Source organism: Maniola hyperantus, chromosome 25 (genome assembly GCF_902806685.2).
Source record: "Maniola hyperantus chromosome 25, iAphHyp1.2, whole genome shotgun sequence".
Lineage (NCBI taxonomy): Eukaryota > Metazoa > Arthropoda > Insecta > Lepidoptera > Nymphalidae > Maniola > Maniola hyperantus.
Genome location: NC_048560.1, coordinates 5,976,268 through 5,995,276, shown reverse-complemented (window position 1 = coordinate 5,995,276; position 19,009 = coordinate 5,976,268). Strand labels below are relative to the sequence as shown.

General features: G+C 36.7%; 1 protein-coding gene across 2 annotated transcripts in view; it reads right to left on the bottom strand.

Moving 5' to 3' along the window:
* The window catches only part of LOC117994010 (ribosomal protein S6 kinase alpha-5-like), a 126,221-nt gene that overhangs the window by 104,947 nt on the left and 2,265 nt on the right, over positions 1 to 19,009 (bottom strand). The window contains exon 1 of one of the 2 annotated variants that reach the window (XM_069507081.1): positions 7,458 to 8,572. The exons of the other annotated variant lie outside the window; for it this stretch is intronic. Within the exon in view, the coding sequence (XP_069363182.1) occupies positions 7,458 to 7,878 (421 nt within the window). The 5' untranslated portion in view covers positions 7,879 to 8,572. Of the gene's footprint in view, positions 1 to 7,457; positions 8,573 to 19,009 lie in introns of those variants that run through there. 2 annotated transcript variants of the gene reach the window in all.

Here is a 19,009-nt window from a genome sequence, read left to right as displayed (position 1 = left end):
TACATAAACACTAAAAATTTAAAAATAATTTAATTTATTACCGAATATATTATGTATACAAGAGTTAATATAGTTCCCTAATAATACTTTTTGGTGCCGGTGCCAATTAGCTTTAGCTGCGCGAATCGTCTAGACTTCATATTTTTATGGGACTCCACAATGGCACCTCATTGGCACCGACCCCAAAAAATATTATTATGGAACTATATTAACTCTTGTATACATAATATATTCGGTAATAAATTAAATTATTTTTAAATTTTTAGTGTTTATGTAACGAAGTCGGTTTTTATTTTTTTTGTAAAAAAATTTTATTTCACAATTTTTAGTGGCCCCATGAAATTATGCTATGACTGGTTAAAAATCTACTGTTTACTAAGCTATTACACTGATCGCGAGCAATTTACTCTTATCCGTTGAGGAGTACCAGTATCTATCTTCGAAGATGTTCATCAGATCTTCACCAAATTGAAATGGGACCAACTTTGAAGTATACCCTTTCAAACAAAAAAAGAATTTTCAAAATCGGTCCAGGCGTTTTTGAGTAATCGGGGAACATACATAAAAAAAAAAAAAAAAGATTCCGACGAATTGAGAACCTCCTCCTTCTTTTGAAGTCGGTTAAAAATAGCGGCTACGCATAAAACCTGTATTAATCAATAGGTCTCAATACAAAGAAGTATTGTACGAAAGGAAATGCTGACTGACTCTCATATCTATCAACGCACACCTCAAACTACTTGACGGATCGGGCTGAAATTTAGCATGCAGATAGCTATTATGACGGAGACATCAGCTAAGTAAGGATTTTTGAAAATTCAACCCCTAAGGGGGTAAAATACGGGTTTGAAATCCATGCGGACGACGGCATAAGTTAGTATCGATGTAAAAATCGTGGAATCACCGTGATCAAAATCATAACTAAGTAGGTATACCAATTTGAAATATTATTTGCGAAAGTTACTTTCACCTCTCTGAAAACAGTTGGTGGTAAGTACCACCATTATTATGTGACCTGGCATTTTAACTGTCCATTTTTAAAGTTGATATAATTTTCGAATTTCACTAGCTGATGCCCGCGATTTCGTACGCATGGATTTAAGTTTTTTAAAAATCCCATGAGAACTGTTTGATTTTCTGGGATAAAAAGTAGCCAATTTCAATTGCGATTCCAAAACTATTTCTACAAGGTAGGATTATGAATACCCAGTTTTGGTGTCGCAATTTGGTCTGAACAGTAGACCTTAGTAGCAGTGGCGTGCAGGTCATAGACGCATAAATGCACTGCTTACCCCAGTTGAATAGCTCAATGCATATTTTTCATAATGACCTGCCAGTAAACAGGCTCTTACTTAACTAGTGCCTACCCTGGCTTCAAACCCTGTGCACGCCACTGCTTAGTAGGAGACCCATATTTTTATTTATTTTTATGTCACTATGTCACTCTCCAGGTCTTCAACTATGCCCATGCAAAAAACACGTCGATCCGTTGCTCTGTTGCGAGTTGCGACGTGATTGAAAGACAAACCAACAAACATTGTTTCGCGTGAATTTAGGATTTTTAAAAACCTAAATTTCTTTGATCTTCCGGGATAACAAGCAGCCTATGTCCTTCCCCGGGATGTAAGCTAACTCTGTACCAAATTTCATCAAAATCGGTTAAACTGTTGGGCCGTGAAAAGCTAGCAGACACTCAGACAGACACACTTTCGCATTTATAATATTAGCATGGAAGTATGGATTATACGTATGTATCGGTAGTTAATAGTTATTAAATCAGAGTCTATCTATATACCGACCTAGGTCAATGTCGCATAACAGCAACACAATCATTTCGTCTCGGTGCCTCTATAGGCCACACCCCTCGTACGTTTCAACAAGCAACATTTACATACAAATTCGCGATAGGTTAAAAATATATTGTAAAGTATAAAGTAAATAGGTATTTCAATACCTACTCAAAGTCAACGGTTCATTGAACCTAGACTCGATTGTTTCAAGATACAACTAAGTAAAGCCCTGGTAAATAAGGGGTTAAGATTTTGTTCAAACTATACAATGCAAGAGTCGCTTAACGATTAACGATCTCTAGTAGATAGTATAGTATGCATTTCAATTGAGAAGACCCGGTTATTATCCATAACATCTGATAATATTAGTGGAAAATCAGAGTCAAGATCTCGTACTCGTCGAGATCTGGGAACCTACAGCATTATTATCCCTAGACCCATTATTAACTCGGGTATCTTTAAAACAAGAGTGAATAGGCATCTTCTAGGTAAACGCGTCCCATCTTAGGCCACATCATCACTTCCCATTAGGTGTGATTGTGGTCAAGCGTATACCTATAATGAATAAAAAATAAATAGATCTTTAGTAGATACTATGAACTTGCACGATGGTACGCAAGTCCAACTCACACTTGACAGATTTTTCTTTTTAGGGTTCCGTACCTCAAAGGAAAAAAGGAACTCTTATAGGATCACGTCATTGTCTGTCTGTATGTCGTGTCTGTCAAGAAACCTACAGGGTACTTCCCGTTGTAGGGAGTACATATTATGAAAGGGCTTACCTGTACATTCTAAAACGGATCTTTATTTATTTTTATATATAACAGTTTTTGATTTATCGCGAAAAATGTCGACAAACTACGAAGTACGGAACCCTCCGTGCGCGACTCTGACTCGCACTTTTTTTTAAAATAGGTTTAAACTAAAAATAGTACCACCAGCATTTTTACTACATAACTATCCTGGAGTTTTGTAACAAAATCAAAAACATCAAAGTGTAAACTATAGTTAGTGATTGTAAATTGTAAACCATGGCACCGATAACGTGTTATCGCGGTTTACGTCAAGGACTCGATAATAAGACACTGTTCCCACCAGAACCGTGGCCGACCTACCTACTTTGATAACTTTTTTTAGGGTTCCGTACGACTGAAAGAAAAAATGGAACCCCGGGCATGCATCTTTAACTTTTCGGAGTTATGTGCATTTTAATTAATTGAATATCACTTGCTTAAACGGTGAAGGAAAACATCGTGAGGAAACCTGCATGCCTGAGAGTTCTCCATAATTTTCTCAAAGGTGTGTGAAATCTACCAATCTGCAAATGGCCAGCGTGGTAGACTATGGCCAAAAACCCTTCTCACTCTGAGAGGAGACCCATGCTCTGTAGTGAGCCGGCGATGGGTTGATTATGATGATGAAACGAGAAAAGAGCCTAAGACAAATATTTTATAATTTCAACTGATGTTGAAACTTTGTAAGTAACAAGGTCATGAACCCCTTGATAATTATCATTTTATTGATAATGATAAGCAACAACCTCTAGTTAATTATCTGTTGTTATCATCCAGGTATTACAATCTACAACAAAGGACAAGGTATGTTTTCTAATGGTTACATTTGATTTATTTCCATAAATATCCAAGGATTTTTCAAGGTAGGTACATGTGGCCTAGTTGCAACAGTCAATTACACTAGTTAAGCAACATTGACACGTGTCAGTAACTTGTTGGATGACCAACTTCGGAGATTCGAATTTTTGCTAATAGTTCCCTCTGTTGACTTATCTATCAATGCACAGCTCAAACTACTTCACGGGTCGGGCTGAAATTTGGCATGTAGATAGCTATTATGACAAAGGCATCCAATAAGAAAGGATTTTGTAAAAATTAACCCCTGAAGGGGCAAAATGGGGGTTTGAAATTTGTGTAGTCCATGCAGACGAAGTTGCAATAATAAGGTAGTTTTATATAAATCGGTTTAATAGATGAGCCTTTAAGAATCCTGTGGAAACTCTTTGATTTTCCAGAATAAAAAGTAGCCTATGTCCTTCTTCGGGATGTAATCTAACTCTGTACCAAACATCAAAATCGGTTAAACTGTTGGGCTGTGAAAAGCTAGCAGACAGACAGAGAGACACACTTTCACATTTATAATATTAGTATGGATTAGTACTTATAATAATCAACATCTAAAATCTAATTATGACTGGAAAAGCAAATGGCAGACAGTTAGGTATAATGTTCAGGAAAAAATTCTTATCTAGTTTCTAGTTTTTAAAATGTGCATTCATTAACTAACAAGCTGAACCAGTTTAACTACAAAGTAATTAGAGAAGTTGAATTCACAACGTAATTTGATGTTGCATCTGAAGTCTGAACACAGAAAAGGAAGTAATGAAATGTCATAACCAGTTGTGCGATTGCGGACAGCTACAATGTCACGATCGCAATCAGCTTTGATTGGTTGACGCTCGCTCACTATTGGCTACAATGCATTGTTGCAACATGAATCGCACAATTGCAGCCAATTACAACAATTGAGATTGTAATAATGATTGATGCAGGTTCTAGGCAATCGCCCTACTGATGTTTGTGCCCTTGATTTTTAAGTTGTACATGTGACTGTTTAGTCCACAGTATTTTTATTCTTAACTAGCTCGTGACTTCGTCTACGTAGACTTCACAAATTTGTGGCAAATCTTGTGGCTTCCAGAAGCCACAAGTTTTGATAAGGAACTATAAAGTGTTGCGGATCGCAATGGATTGGAGACAGGCCAAGTGATGCAGGGTACCCCAGAACCTGCATAGCTCCAAAGAATAATAATATGCTATTTTTAAGAGCATTCTTTTAATCACTGACTTATATATTACTTTGTGCTATTGAACAAACAAAATGGCACAGACTCAGTGGTGCTTTAGCACCAATGCAACCTCAGTAATGTCTGGATTTCAAACGGGTCTTTCATTAGTATCTAAAAGGTGGCGCTGATTTATTTGGTTCCGAAACTGTGAAAAATTCTGCTCGCTTGGCTATATCTTGTCATTTATGTCGATACTTTTAAATATAGAGTTTTTAAACTTATGTAAAGTTGTGGAGTCATCTATAGTCTAGATGACTACAGTTCTGCCGTCCTAAAGCTAAAGTGTCGTTAACTACCACAACCAAGTTTCGAGATATGATCAAAAAAGCGCGAATTTATGAAGAAATGATGCCATTTGATAACTAATAACCGTATACAAAACTTGAAACTATGAAAATGTAGAGCAAATAGAGCACTTTTGAATAGCTGTATTTTTAAGTTTCTAGAATAAATAATAATTAAAGCAGGACAGTTTTGGCTTTTTAGTCTAGCATTTTTTCTAACAACGTCTTGTATTTACATAACTTAAATGTCGTTAGATTACCCTTTAAGACGTTTAAGGCTTGGATTGCATTTACTTTTTTCATCGTTTTACGAAACTAAAAAAAATTGTATAATTACTAAAGTAAAATGACTCTAAAAGACTTTAACGACATTGTAGGTTAGGTTATGATTCTTAAAACTATCAATAACATAACACTTAAAATGCGGCTTTTGTAATTTAAACACATTTTAGTCTAGTAGAATAGAAATGGTTTTTATACAGTAGCGTTTTTTGGGGAGAATTGCTAAACTAAAATGTGGTTTATTGCAAATGATCGAACCGTAGCGACGTTTTAGGTTAGCATTGTTTATAAAAATTTGAGGTTTTCCAATGAAAGTAACGGTAACTACAACAATTGAAAGAGGAACAGTCCGAAAGTAGTCTCTTATTTTGTTAAAACTTATAGTATTAGTGCTAGAAATCTGTAATTTGGCATGGGTATAAATATTATTCACGCCGACAAAGTGGTGAAATAAAATTGTGATAAATATTATTTTTAGGGTGGCTCTCCTACATGTAAAGTGGGGGTGAATTTTTTTTTCTCGTCTACCCCATAGTGTGAGATATCGTTGAATAGGTCTTTTAAAAATACTGTGGGTGTGGGAACATCATTTTTCAATTTCTAGATCCGTTGTAAAATATGATGTTTTAATTAAAGTGCTAATTTTTATTAGAGTCAAGTGTCTACCCCCTTTATCAGCCATATGGTTGTATAAAGGAACGTGAAAAAATTCACAGCAGTAGTATATAATATAATCAATTTTAAAGGAAACTATCATGGCTAAGTAGGGTTCACAGGTTAAGGAGTTGTATCTGTTTTCCGAGGTTAATTATTGTACGTAGATATTACGAGTAGCATATTAATGTATATTATAGTTTTATTGTATCTATTGTATTTGTGATTGATCGTAATCCTAATAATATTTTTTCCAACTTCCCCTGTGAAGCTGGATTTTATGACTCTCTCTTCAGTTACCATCGTCCTTTGTGGGCCCGTTTGTAGAAGTGAACCGTGAAAAACCATGGATTTCAAAATATCCTCAGTATTCATAAATAAAATAAAAGCACTATCTTAGGTCAGCTGTAATAATTGTGACATTACAAAATCCATAAAATCATACAATTTTCCTTTTTTCTTCATAGCAAGTCCTCTTAGTCCGTTATGTCCTCTTGTTTTCTTCCCACTACGCTATCATTCCAGAGTACAGTGAGAGGTTTGAACTCATTGGTTATTTTGCCTATTGGTGCAAACGTTTGATTGAATGCCACAAAGCGTTTACAGAAAGCTCTCGCAGGCGCACTAGTCAAAGTTAGAAGCTTTTGAAATGTGGGTATACAGAAGAATGTTGAGAATCTCTTGGGTACAGTGTATCAAAAATGCAACTGTACTACAGAGGCTAAGTGAAGATGTTGAAATCCTGAAGACCATAAAAGTGCGGAAGTTGGAGTATTTCAGCCACATTATGAGAAATAGCAAATACGACTGCCTTCAGCTCATTATTCAGGGGAAAACAGCCGGCAGTCTTACCACCAGGCCGTAGAAGAACATCGTGGCTAAAGAATTTACGCCAATGGTACGGGAAGAGTACCCGATCTCTTTTCCGAGCAGCAGTGTCCAAGGTGCAGATAGCTCTAATGATTGCCAACCTCCGATAGGAGACGGCATTGCAAGAAGAAGAAAGTCACAACCTCGCGAGATGCGGGAATAGTTAGAGACATTAAAGTTATGTATTGCGGGATAGAGTTATTTTAGGATAGGAAACAATATTTTTTTTGCAAAATATCACTAAACTGTAACGCGTTTATGTGTCATTAAAGACATTTTAGTCTAGCATTTTCGTTAAAAGACATTTAAGTTATGGAATAGTGCACCATAATTTTGGAGAAAAACTTAATTTAAAAATAAGTATAGTGACTTTAAAGACATTTAAGTTAAGGAATTTAAGAAAAAAACCAGCTTTGAGACATTTTAGACTGGCAAATGTCAGTTAAATGCGTTTAAGTGTTGTTATCATATGAACAGGTAGTTATTTAACGACGTTCTTCATATTGCTATTTCAAAAACTACAGTAGCTAGGAAAATACCGGTTAGATTGGTCGATAGAAAAAAAAAAACTAAGTAAGATAGCGTTAAAAAGTCAAATTTGGCCAAATGTTGGTTAACGACGTTTTAGCTTGAGGACGGCAGAGTTATATTATCACCATTTCACAATATCTTGTAACTACTTACTTAATTAGAATAAAATCTAGAAATACTGACCTTTGCTTCTTTTCCTAATTTTACTAGCCTCAACCAAAAGCCAATCCACAGAATCTCTAGCAGGAGCTGGCACTGTAGCACCAATCAGTTCCACGGAACTGCTCCGCTTACTCGGTCCAGGCACAGGTTCTTCCACCTTCTTATTCACTGACACTGTATACTCAACGATTTCCACACTTTTGTCTATATGATTGATATTATGTCCGTTCACAGGGTGGTCGGTTTTGATTTTCTTAATTGGACCTTTCTTAAGTTTATGAGCACTATGTCTGGTCTTCAGCTTGGTGGAGTGGGAGGAATTTCTAGAACTTACTGGCGAAGGACACCCGCACTCCATGCTGCCCTCCTGGTCGCTGCCTTCGTAGTACCCTGACTCGTGCTCAGGCTTTTTATCAGGCAGACTCATTTCTGCTGTCGCCATGGCTCAACCACTCAAGATCATGTAGACATCGACTACAGCACGCCAGCGCGTCAAAACGGCTACCTCTAATTACTCAATTGTGCAATAATAACAACTAAAATCTTTAGCGAAAGTTATCACGACACGTAATTCACCAGCATACTCGCCAGTTGCCACTTGTACCTGCACTGAATCGCGCTAAGTTCAAGCGACACAATCCGCAGAGGGCGCTCCTGCGATGTTAACCGACCGATTTAAAAATCCATTTAAACTGTACTGCGTATTTGCAAACAGGCGCCTCCGTGATTTGAACAAATCGAAACTCGAATGTCACTCGCGACTACTTTCACTCTGTTGAAATTAAAAACGTCAAACGTAGTTTCCTCTTTCGTATTTTAGCAATAATCACAGCCTATTCTTCGTTTTGTCGCACAATGTCGTTCACAAAAATCCAAATGCTTGGTTTTGTATAAAAATTCACTACACTTTTGGTAAAGTCCATTTGACACTAAACAGTTCGTATTTATAACCTTACATTACACTATCACTAAACCGTTACCTATGTTTATTGTTTGTCTATAAAATGTATCATTATCACTATTTTAGGTATAAATTAAAAATGCTAGCGCGAATGATATCTCACTCAGCGCGATAAAGTAACTAAATTGAATTTGAGAAACGCAAAATAGAAACCGTGCGACGTGCGAGAGGCGCTGCCCCCACTACGGTACGATTTACGAGGCCAGGCAGTATAGGTAAGTTTTGTAGATAAAACCACGGCGGTCCAATCTAAACAGCGATATGATTGTCATAGGTCTCTATAAGTTAACAGAACGTGGTGGTTACATACTCTTTGAAGTAAACTCAAAGAACTTCCATGTACTACTACGTAGAGTAAATTATAGTCGAATTTTTAATTAAACAAAATTTTTTGACGTTTCCAGATTTTTATGAAAAATAAATAGTTCGGGGGGCAAAAAGAACCGCCAACTGAGTTGATACATTAGCTACGGGTAACTTTGGAAAGGTGTCTAGCATAATCAATGGTTCAATTGAATTAATGATATAAAAATTATAAAAAAAACTCAATCTATAATCAGCTATAAATTGTTTAATAATAAGTATCTAAGACCACCTAATTATTCAATAAAATATATATTTACGTTAATCATATCCTAAAACCCTTTTTAAAGCACTATTATACCAAATTTTATTTTAGTAATTATTTACTAGCTTTTTAATGCTTCCTTTTTACTCTGCTTGTATGAGCTTAAAATAAAATAGAGAAGCGGGAACTGGTTTATTGACACAACTGAACCACATATCATAATTATCTTAGATATGGTATCATTATTTTACAATTTGACATTAGTACGCGTACGTCATAATATATGCCACAAACAACAATAAAAAAAATTAACTCTCATTCACATATCCAGCTCATCTACATGTCCAAGTAGAAAAATCTCATTCCAGGGTAAGATAAAATAAAATGTTTTTTTTAAATAAGGAAAACTAATAAGCCTTAAATACATACAGTACGCGGCCAAAAGTGATGAACATCGGCCTTTAGAATGACATTTCATCTTTGTAGAGCGTTGTCTCTATCACTCATACCCATATGACGCTTTGTCGGCCTCAACGACCGAGACAGTGCTCTACAAATCTGCTGTCTCCTTCTAAAGACCGATGTTCATCACTTTTGGCCGCGTACTGTACATACTTTAAACCTTTTATTTGATTTACTACAATCATAATGAAAAAGAGATGTCTAATACCTCTCTTCCTAGCATTTATCTCATTTTTTTGCATTTACTATCAAGTCAACATTTCATGGACGTAAACAAAGCGAGACAAAGGTATCGCTTATCTATTAAGTAGAAGGAGATAGACAATGCAAGAGCGTAACGAAAGTCAAATTATTTTACATCTCTTTCTAGATTCTTTGCGGTGTTCGAAAAAAGGGATTGAGAGGGATTTAGATTTTTCATTTTATGACCTATCTAGGACTACCTCTATTCTCTCCTCTTATCATCATCATGATCAACCCATTATCGGTCCACTGGTGAGCACGGATATCCTCTCAGAGGAGAGAGAAGGGTTTAAGCCATAGTCTTCCACGCTGGCCCAATGCAGATTGGCTCTCTTATGTTTTTTTTTAAATTCAGATACAAGTTAGCTAGTGACTGCAATCTCACCTGATGGTAAGTGATGATGCAATCTAAGATGGATGCGGGCTAACCTGGAAGGGGTATGGCCTCAGATTAATTACCTATGGCATTTTATATTTCACTAGCTGATCCCCGCGGCTTCGCCCGCGTAGATTTAGGTTTTTAAAGATCCCGTATAGCCTATGTCACTCAGGAATAATGTAGCTTTCTACTGGTGAAAGAATTTTTAAAATCGGTTCAGTAGTTCTAAAGATTACCCCCTACAAACAAACTTAACGACATTACCTCTTTATATAATACAACGGGCCGTGCAGCAGAAATCCTAATATTTTAATTTCGCCATAACTTGAAAACCAAACGTCCAATTTTAATCATTCAAAGACCAAATATTATCTCCATAAACTGTTCTTAGTGATGAAATCATTTATTTTGATAAGGATTAATAGCATGAGTAAAATAAACGCGTTTAAATGTAGTCCAAAAAAAATTCAAGATTTTTAAATAAAAAAATGGTTGCTGTGCCTCACTCGACATAGATGGGTATAGTGTGTCGCGGACTTTTTTGTAGATATTTATAAGATCTACAATTAATTAGAACATTTTATGGTTCTATCTTTTATAGTTTAGGCTGCGTACGCAAAATAAGTAACTTTTCTGGTTGATTTTTTACACCTTGTGTCCGAAAAACCCAAATATCTTACGGAACCCTATTTTTTTCCAAAACTAGCTGATCCCCGCGGCTTCGCCCGCGTAGATTTAGGTTTTTAAAGATCCCGTATAGCCTATGTCACTCAGGAATAATGTAGCTTTCTACTGGTGAAAGAATTTTTAAAATCGGTTCAGTAGTTCTAAAGATTACCCCCTACAAACAAACTTAACGACATTACCTCTTTATATAATACAACGGGCCGTGCAGCAGAAATCGTAATATTTTAATTTCGCCATAACTTCAAAACCAAACGTCCAATTTTAATCATTCAAAGACCAAATATTATCTCCATAAACTGTTCTTAGTGATGAAATCATTTATTTTGATAAGGATTAATAGCATGAGTAAAATAAACGCGTTTAAATGTAGTCTAAAAAAAATTCAAGATTTTTAAATAAAAAAATGGTTGCTGTGCCTCACTCGACATAGATGGGTATAGTGTGTCGCGGACTTTTTTGTAGATATTTATAAGATCTACAATTAATTAGAACATTTTATGGTTCTATCTTTTATAGTTTAGGCAGCGTACGCAAAATAAGTAACTTTTCTGGTTGATTTTTTACACCTTGTGTCCGAAAAACCCAAATATCTTACGGAACCCTATTTTTTTCCAAAATAAAATATAGCCTATGTTACTCGTGGATAATGTAGCTTTCGAATGGTGAAAGAATTTTTAAAATCGGTCCAGTAGTTTTTGAGCCTATTCAGTACAAACAAACAAACAAACAAACAAACAAACAAACAAACAAAGTTTTCCTCTTTATAATATTAGTGTAGATAAAATATAGCCTATGTTACTCGTGGATAATGTAGCTTTCGAATGGTGAAAGAATTTTTAAAATCGGTCCAGTAGTTTTTGAGCCTATTCAGTACAAACAAACAAACAAAGTTTTCCTCTTTATAATATTAGTGTAGATTATACCCCTTTGGTTTCTACAAAACGTTTTAATTTATTGCCAATATTATAATTATTTCCTGAGATAACTGTTTTTCATTTAAGGAAAGATAAGTAGGTACCTACATAATATATTAATTCAATAACAAAAGTTTTCGATTTTTGCTGTACGAAATGTACCTACGTAAATAAAAACTAGGTACTTGAGTAGGTACCTTTTTTTTAAATTTGACCAAATTTCATAACAGTTGCTTGTAACGAGTTTCCTTGGACATTTATAATGACTCATGCGATTAAAATATCAAGTAGGTAGGTATTGTGCGATGGAATTGATATATTTTTGACCGACTTTCAAAAAGGAGGAGGTTATCAATTCGGCCCTTATTCAAGGTTCTGTACCCGAAGGGTGCCAATGGGACCCTATTACTAAGCTTCCACTGTCCGTTCGTACATCTGTTTGTCAGCGGACTGTACCTACCTATCTCGTGAACCATAATAAGTAGACACTTGTTAGTTGTTACAGAATTTGTAGTTATTTCTCATAGAGTTATGATACTAGCTGTAACCACATCACTGTTATTTCTATTGCCGCTATTACTTCAAACAATAGGTAATAATATATTGACTTTGACTTTGAATAAAAATTTCAAAATGGCCGCCGTAAAAATTGAAAATTGAAGAGTGTCATATTTTCTTGTACGATGGTACCACAATCACACTGATGTGCTACAATCTTACGAGTGATGGTACGGAACCTTTCGTGCGCGATTCCGAATTGCACTTGACCGATTTTTAGGCGGTTATAGGTACAATTGTTTGCAAATGAAAGCAAGTTAACAGTAACGTATTCAGTTCAAGCAAGATTACTTTATGTGAATTTTAGTTAAATCGTTTCTTTAATTAGCTGTTTTATCCAAGGTGTGCAATCACTTATCTCAATTTTATCAGATCGTGAAACCTCGGAAGCTCGGAAATTTGACTAATTTACATGTATTTCTGTTTTGCTTATGTAGATTATTATGAAAATATTAATAAAAAAACTGGCCAAGTGCGAGTCAGGCTCGCGCAACGAGGGTTCCGTACTACAGTCGTATATTTTCGACATTTTGCACGATAATTCAAAAACTAAAAAAGGTACCTATTCACAAAGTATTTGCTTTGCAATGCAAATTTACAACGCACAATTGCAAAGTATTTACTTTGCAATGCACAATTGCAAAGTATTTACTTTGCAATTGTGCATTGTAAGGTCTACATCTCCTGAGGATGTTCCGGTGTCGATGTCGGGGCGAAACGTGCGTCGGGTGTGTTTGGGATTTGTGTGGTGCTGCGTGGTGGTGGTGCGTATTGCTTGCCTGGTGGCTGCTTCTTCCTGCATGTTTAGCAGTGGGAGGGCGGGCGGTGCATGTTGCACCATCCAGGTTCGATCCTTTTCCGCGGATTATAGCAAATTAGGCTTTTGGTTCATTGTATAGCAATCTTACTTTGAAATTCGAAAATAGCAATATTTGTTCATAAACACATTTTTTTTTTCTTGTGATGTAACCACAAATTCACGGTTTTCACATTTTTTCCCCTAATGTCTGCTATAAGACCTACCTACCAGCCAAATTTCATGATTCTAGGTCAACGGGAAGTACCCTGTAGGTTTCTTGACAGTCAGACAACAAAGTGATCCTATAAGGGTTCCGTTTTCCTTTTGAGGTACGGTACCCTAAAAACAGCTAAGTGCGAGTCAGACTCGCGCACCGAGGGTTCCGTACTTCGTAGTTAGTCGACATTTTAAACGATAAATCAAAAACTATTATGTAAAAATAAATAAAGATCCGTTTTAGAATGTACTGGTAAAGCCCTTTCATATGTATACCCTACAACGTGAAGTACCCTGTATGTAGGTTTCTTAACAGACAGACAACAAAGTGATCCTATAAGGGTTCCGTTTTTCCTTTTGAGGTACGGAACCCTAAAAATTGATATTTGAAGGGTTTTAAAGGAAACGTCTCACAAATTGCAATAACAGTTTATCATTGAAGACGCGGAACTCGGTACGGTACGCAGTACTCGAAGGTACAACCGACCTTCGCTTTTGAATAAAAAAGAAAAAGTCACGTAGCAGTTCCGTGTTTTAAAAACACAAGCAAGCAGATTTTGTACCTAATCAAGATAACGAGTGTTCATCGTACCCACGTGCAAAAATTTAATTTCTAGAAAGTGTTCTTTTTATACTGCTTCCAGGCCAATCAACACGGGTTGGTATAGACACATGACGTGATATGTATGAGTGTGTTAATAGATAATACACACCCATGTTTTTTAGGGTTCCGTACCTTAAAAGGAAAAAAGTAACCCTTATAGGATCACTTTGTTGTCTGTTTGTCTATTTTTCCGTCTGTCCATCTGTCGTGTTCAAATCAAAACAAATCAAATGGTTTATTCTAAATCTAAATATATAAAAGGAAAAGGTGACTGACTGACTGACTGATCTATCAACGCACAGCTCAAACTACTGGACGGATCGGGCTGAAATTTGGCATGCAGATAGCTGTTATGACGTAGGCATCCGCTAAGAAAGGATTTTTGAAAATTCAACCTCTAAGGGGGTGAAATAGGGGTTTGAAATTTGTGTAGTCCACGCGGACGAAGTCGCGAGCATAAGCTAGTAGGTAATAAATTACACTTTTTGAAAGTCGGTATTTGCATTTGTAAGATGATATACTTAGTGGTGATAATTTTTACGCGAACTTAAAAACTAAAGCTACGAGGGTTCCAAACGCGCCCAGGTCTTTGTCAAGAAAACCTAATATAAGGTACCTACTTCCCATTGACCTAGAATCATGAAATTTGGCAGGCAGGCAAGCACAAGTAAAGGAAAAAATTACAAATACAAAACAAAAAGGAACGTATTTTCACGGACTCGGATCGGAGTGCGTAACCGCCGCGCCGTTAGATATGAATTATGATATTATGAGCTTCTTCTATGAGTTACGCTAAAGTATGTAGGTATCTATTTGGCATTGATAAATTATACGCAATAATTAACGTTATAAAATTAAAGGTAGGTAGATTCACAGTCCAGGCTGCGGCCCCTAATGTAGGACTAGCGTTATTGCGGTCAAGGTCTAGACCTCGTTCTGTAGAACTAGGTTCTAACGTCCACATATACTATATTATAGTGATAGGTAGGTACTCTTCCTATTTCAAGTCAACAGGAAAAACAATAAAAAAAACCAATCAAGTGATGTTGGACTCCCACAATAAAGGGTTCCGTACCATTATACAAGAAATACTTCAATTTTTGATTCCGCACATAGCCCATCATGCACTTGTAAAATCATGCAGGCTAATGACGGACAGCGCCATCTATGTGTGATTTAGGAAACATTTGTTCGTGCACAATTTTTTTTAACGATGAGGACGACGCAAGCTTTACCGGCTTTGACAAAAACCATGTGCACAACGCCTACAGTACGGCGCCCTGGACCCAACACACAACCGAGACCTCGAGGCCCTAAGCCATGAAGGCAGGCCTTAGCCGACAGCGGCTTAAAGGACGTTACCGGGGAAGCGTTCTTCCCCACGCCACACCCAGGCAAGGAGGCCATGCCTCGAGGCCCGTACCTCTTGGCCTAGGTCAAACGGAGAAGACCCCGCTGCTGTGTTTTTTTGTGATGCTAAATTTCATGATTCTTGGTCAACGGGATGTAGGTAGCCGGGTTATTCATCCAAGAGGTAGAGGCCTTTGATTCCTTTGTCGGCTCTTGACAGACACGACAAACAGACAAATAACGAAGTGATCCTGTAATGGTTCCTTTTTCTTTTGAGGTACGGAACCCTCAACACAATAAAAATGAGGTGTCGTTAGCTTTCTCGTAGCATCCCAAACTACCCATATTATAAATGCGAAAGTGTGTTTGTTTGTTGGTTTATTGGTTCCTTTACCTTCAATCACGCCACGAAGGAGCATCGGATCAGATCGGATATTTTGCGTGAATCTAAGACCTGGAGGTATTTTTCTCATCTAAAAATCTTTTAAAACATACAATTTTGTGATTACATATTATGCTTTTCGATTCGTTAACTCAAGTCAAACTACAAAGGTGTTAGGTTAGCCGTTAGGTATATCATTTAGGATGTTAAGAAATCCTACTATGTCTTTGTAAAGTGATTTCTAGTTACCTATTTACATATTATGTCATAATATGTTGTGAGCTCGATAAACAACCTCTGAGATACCAATAGAGAGAAATAATGACCTAGTGATAACATTGCAAGAAGCCGGGGCACATCGGTTTCAAATGCCAGGCAGATACTTAAATTAGTTTGCAAAGAATTTTTATAGCTAAGGGTATTTAAAATTCATAGACCATAGTACTGGTATGCACAACGATAATAAAATATAATAAAAGTATTGTTCATGTGATCACAGCCGTGATAGCCCAGTGGTTATGCCATGCGCCTCCTATTCGGTAGATTGGAGGTTCTATCCTGGGCACACACTTCTAAGTTTTCGGAGTTATGTGCGTTTTAAGCAATTCAAATAGGTATCAAAACATCGTGAGGAAACCGGCATGGATGAGAGTTCTCCATAATGTTATCAAAGGTGTGTGAAACTGAAGTCTGCCAATCCAAGCCAAGAGCAGATTGGCGGTTTGATTTGGCGGAGTCCACCTGGACTATGCCCAAACCATTCTCATCGTCTTCTTCGGACTTCGTCCGCGTGGATTTAGGTTTTTAAAATCCCGTGGGAACTCTTTGATTTTCCGGGATAAAAAGTATAGTCTTTCTCCGTCCCCGGGATGCAAGCTATCTCTACTACCAAATTTCACTGAAATCGGTTGAACGGATGGGCCGTGAAAAGCTAGCAGACAGACACACTCGCATTTATAATATTGGCTAATGGCAAATCTAAAAATTCTTTCGGAACTCGAAGCTCGGTAGTGAATACTGAATATACTTACCTACCTTTAATGATTATGTCAGTTTAATTAATTTATGATTTATGATTTATTTATTCATTTGCTTTCATGGTTACATGAAGCCCCGTTAGGGCATGGCAAAGTTAGGTACATTAACAATACATACATGCTAAATATATAATTATTATACAATTACATGCAAACTACGTGTTACATTATTTTATAATAGATTTTATCAGGTAATTATATAGGGCATTCATTTTGAATCGAAATTATTTTTATTTATTGATCGCACTAATTAATTAAGTTTGTTATAATTAGGGATTGCAATCCCGCAAAACGGGATCCGGCATTCCCGCGGGATCCCGCTCCACTTATTAATCTGCTGGATCCCGCACCTTCAAAACGCGGATCCGCGGATCCCGCAAATTTAAATGTTTTACCGCTAAAACATTCGTGAAATTTTGCGTAAGAAAGCGTGTGGCTCGAGCACGACGTTGCCGGGTCTGTGGCGTTATAATACGTACATAATGTAAGACATGTTTAATTAATTATACTTGATTTTTGAAACAAAAACCTGTAGTTTCAATTCGATTTTATAACATAATTTTAAATAAGATAAAGTATTAATTTTTCGATCTTATAGCCCTATAAGATCAAAAAATTAATACTTTATCTTACATACAAACGGGGCAAAAAGTTGAACTACTGTGAATAATTTCAAATATGCGGGATCCCGCGGATCCCGCGCGGGATTGATCAATCCCGCATATCAATCCCGCGGGATTGAGTGAGCTGCGGGATTGCAATCCCTAGTTATAATGTCAATTAGTTTCTTCTTTGTTAATAATTTAGTAATATTAAGTAGGTACAAGTATGTTAATATAAAATAGTTTCGATTATCAGTAAGAATGTCATATTAAACTTAAATTAACAGGTTATAGTAAGTACAACATAGTCTGAAGCATGGATTTAGAAGTAATAATTCTTATAACTTACATAAGTATTAGTAGGTATTTAAAAATTCTTTGGTCTAAAGTCTAAACATACAAATAGGATATGCAAATATAGTGTTGGTCGTGCAATTGAGCAATTTAATTAATTTGTAAAAGAGTAGCCTTAGACCGGTTCACCTTATCGTATCTTTATTAATAGACAAACAATTATTGCTTTATTATGTGTTACTAACAGACATTTGTTTATCTTAACACTTCTAGGCTGTCTCGATAAATAACTTGTACTAAGTAGTAGGTACCTATTTGCCTAGCAGTTTCCTTCGTATAGTAAGGAATTAGATTAGGTAATATAAGTATTCTTTGCCGTACATTCTGTCACCTAGGTAGACTAGGTAATAGATAAATATATATAACTCTGCATCAAATATCATCATCATGATCAACCCGTAACCGGCTCACTACAGAGCACGGGTCTCCTCTCAGAGTGAAAAGGGGTTTTGACTTTTGGCCATAGTCTACCCTAACCACGCTGGCCAAGTGCGGATTGGCAGACTTCACACACCTTTGAGAACATTATGGAGAACTCGCAGGCAGGTTTCCTCGCGATGTTTTCCTTCACCGTTAGTTAGAGATTAGAGATCCAAGCTACCTAAAAGATTGTAATGTATGTACCTATGTACCTATAGTAGGTACGCGACAGGTTGAGATGGCAATCGGGGGAACTCCCCGATCCCCGTAAATCTCGCAATCATTGCTGTCAAACGTCACACGTAACAGCGGCTAGAGAGAGACAGCAATAGTCACAAAGCAAAATAAGAAGAAGAGAGACAGCAAATAAACTGTCGGATTGCTACTGTTGTCGCGTTGCTGTCGCTACTGCAACGCCTGATTTATTTATCGAACTGTGAACATTATAGATTGTCGACAACTATCCAATCTTTGAAGCAAAACAGATTCCCATTTGAAAACATTTTCGTATGTACATACCTACGTAAATTGTAATGAATATTAAAAGAGGTTTTTCCTGTTCAGAAATGATACCTATTCTATTCTTTGTGTACAACATACAAATATTTATTAAATTACTAGATGTTGCCCGAGACTTCGTCCGCGTGGTTTTCGGTTTTTGAAAATCCCGTGGGAGCTCTTTGATTTTCCGGGATAAGAAGTAGCCTATGTCCTTCCCCGGGAAGCTATCTCTGTACCGAATTTCATCAAAATCGGTTGAACGGATGGGCCGTGAAAAGCTAGCAGACAGACAGACATACACAATTTCGCATTTATAATATTAGTATGGATTTCTCAACTCAATCATTCGTAAAAGGTAGTTTTTCTTATTCGGATACAAGTTAGCCCTTGACTGCAATCTCACCTGGTGGTAAGTGATGATGCAGTCTAAGATGGAAGCTGGCTAACCTGGAAGGGGTATGGCAGTTTGTATTAAACCCATGCCCCTTTGGTTGCTACATGGCTTTGCCAGTAATATTGTCTACCATGGTCTTCTA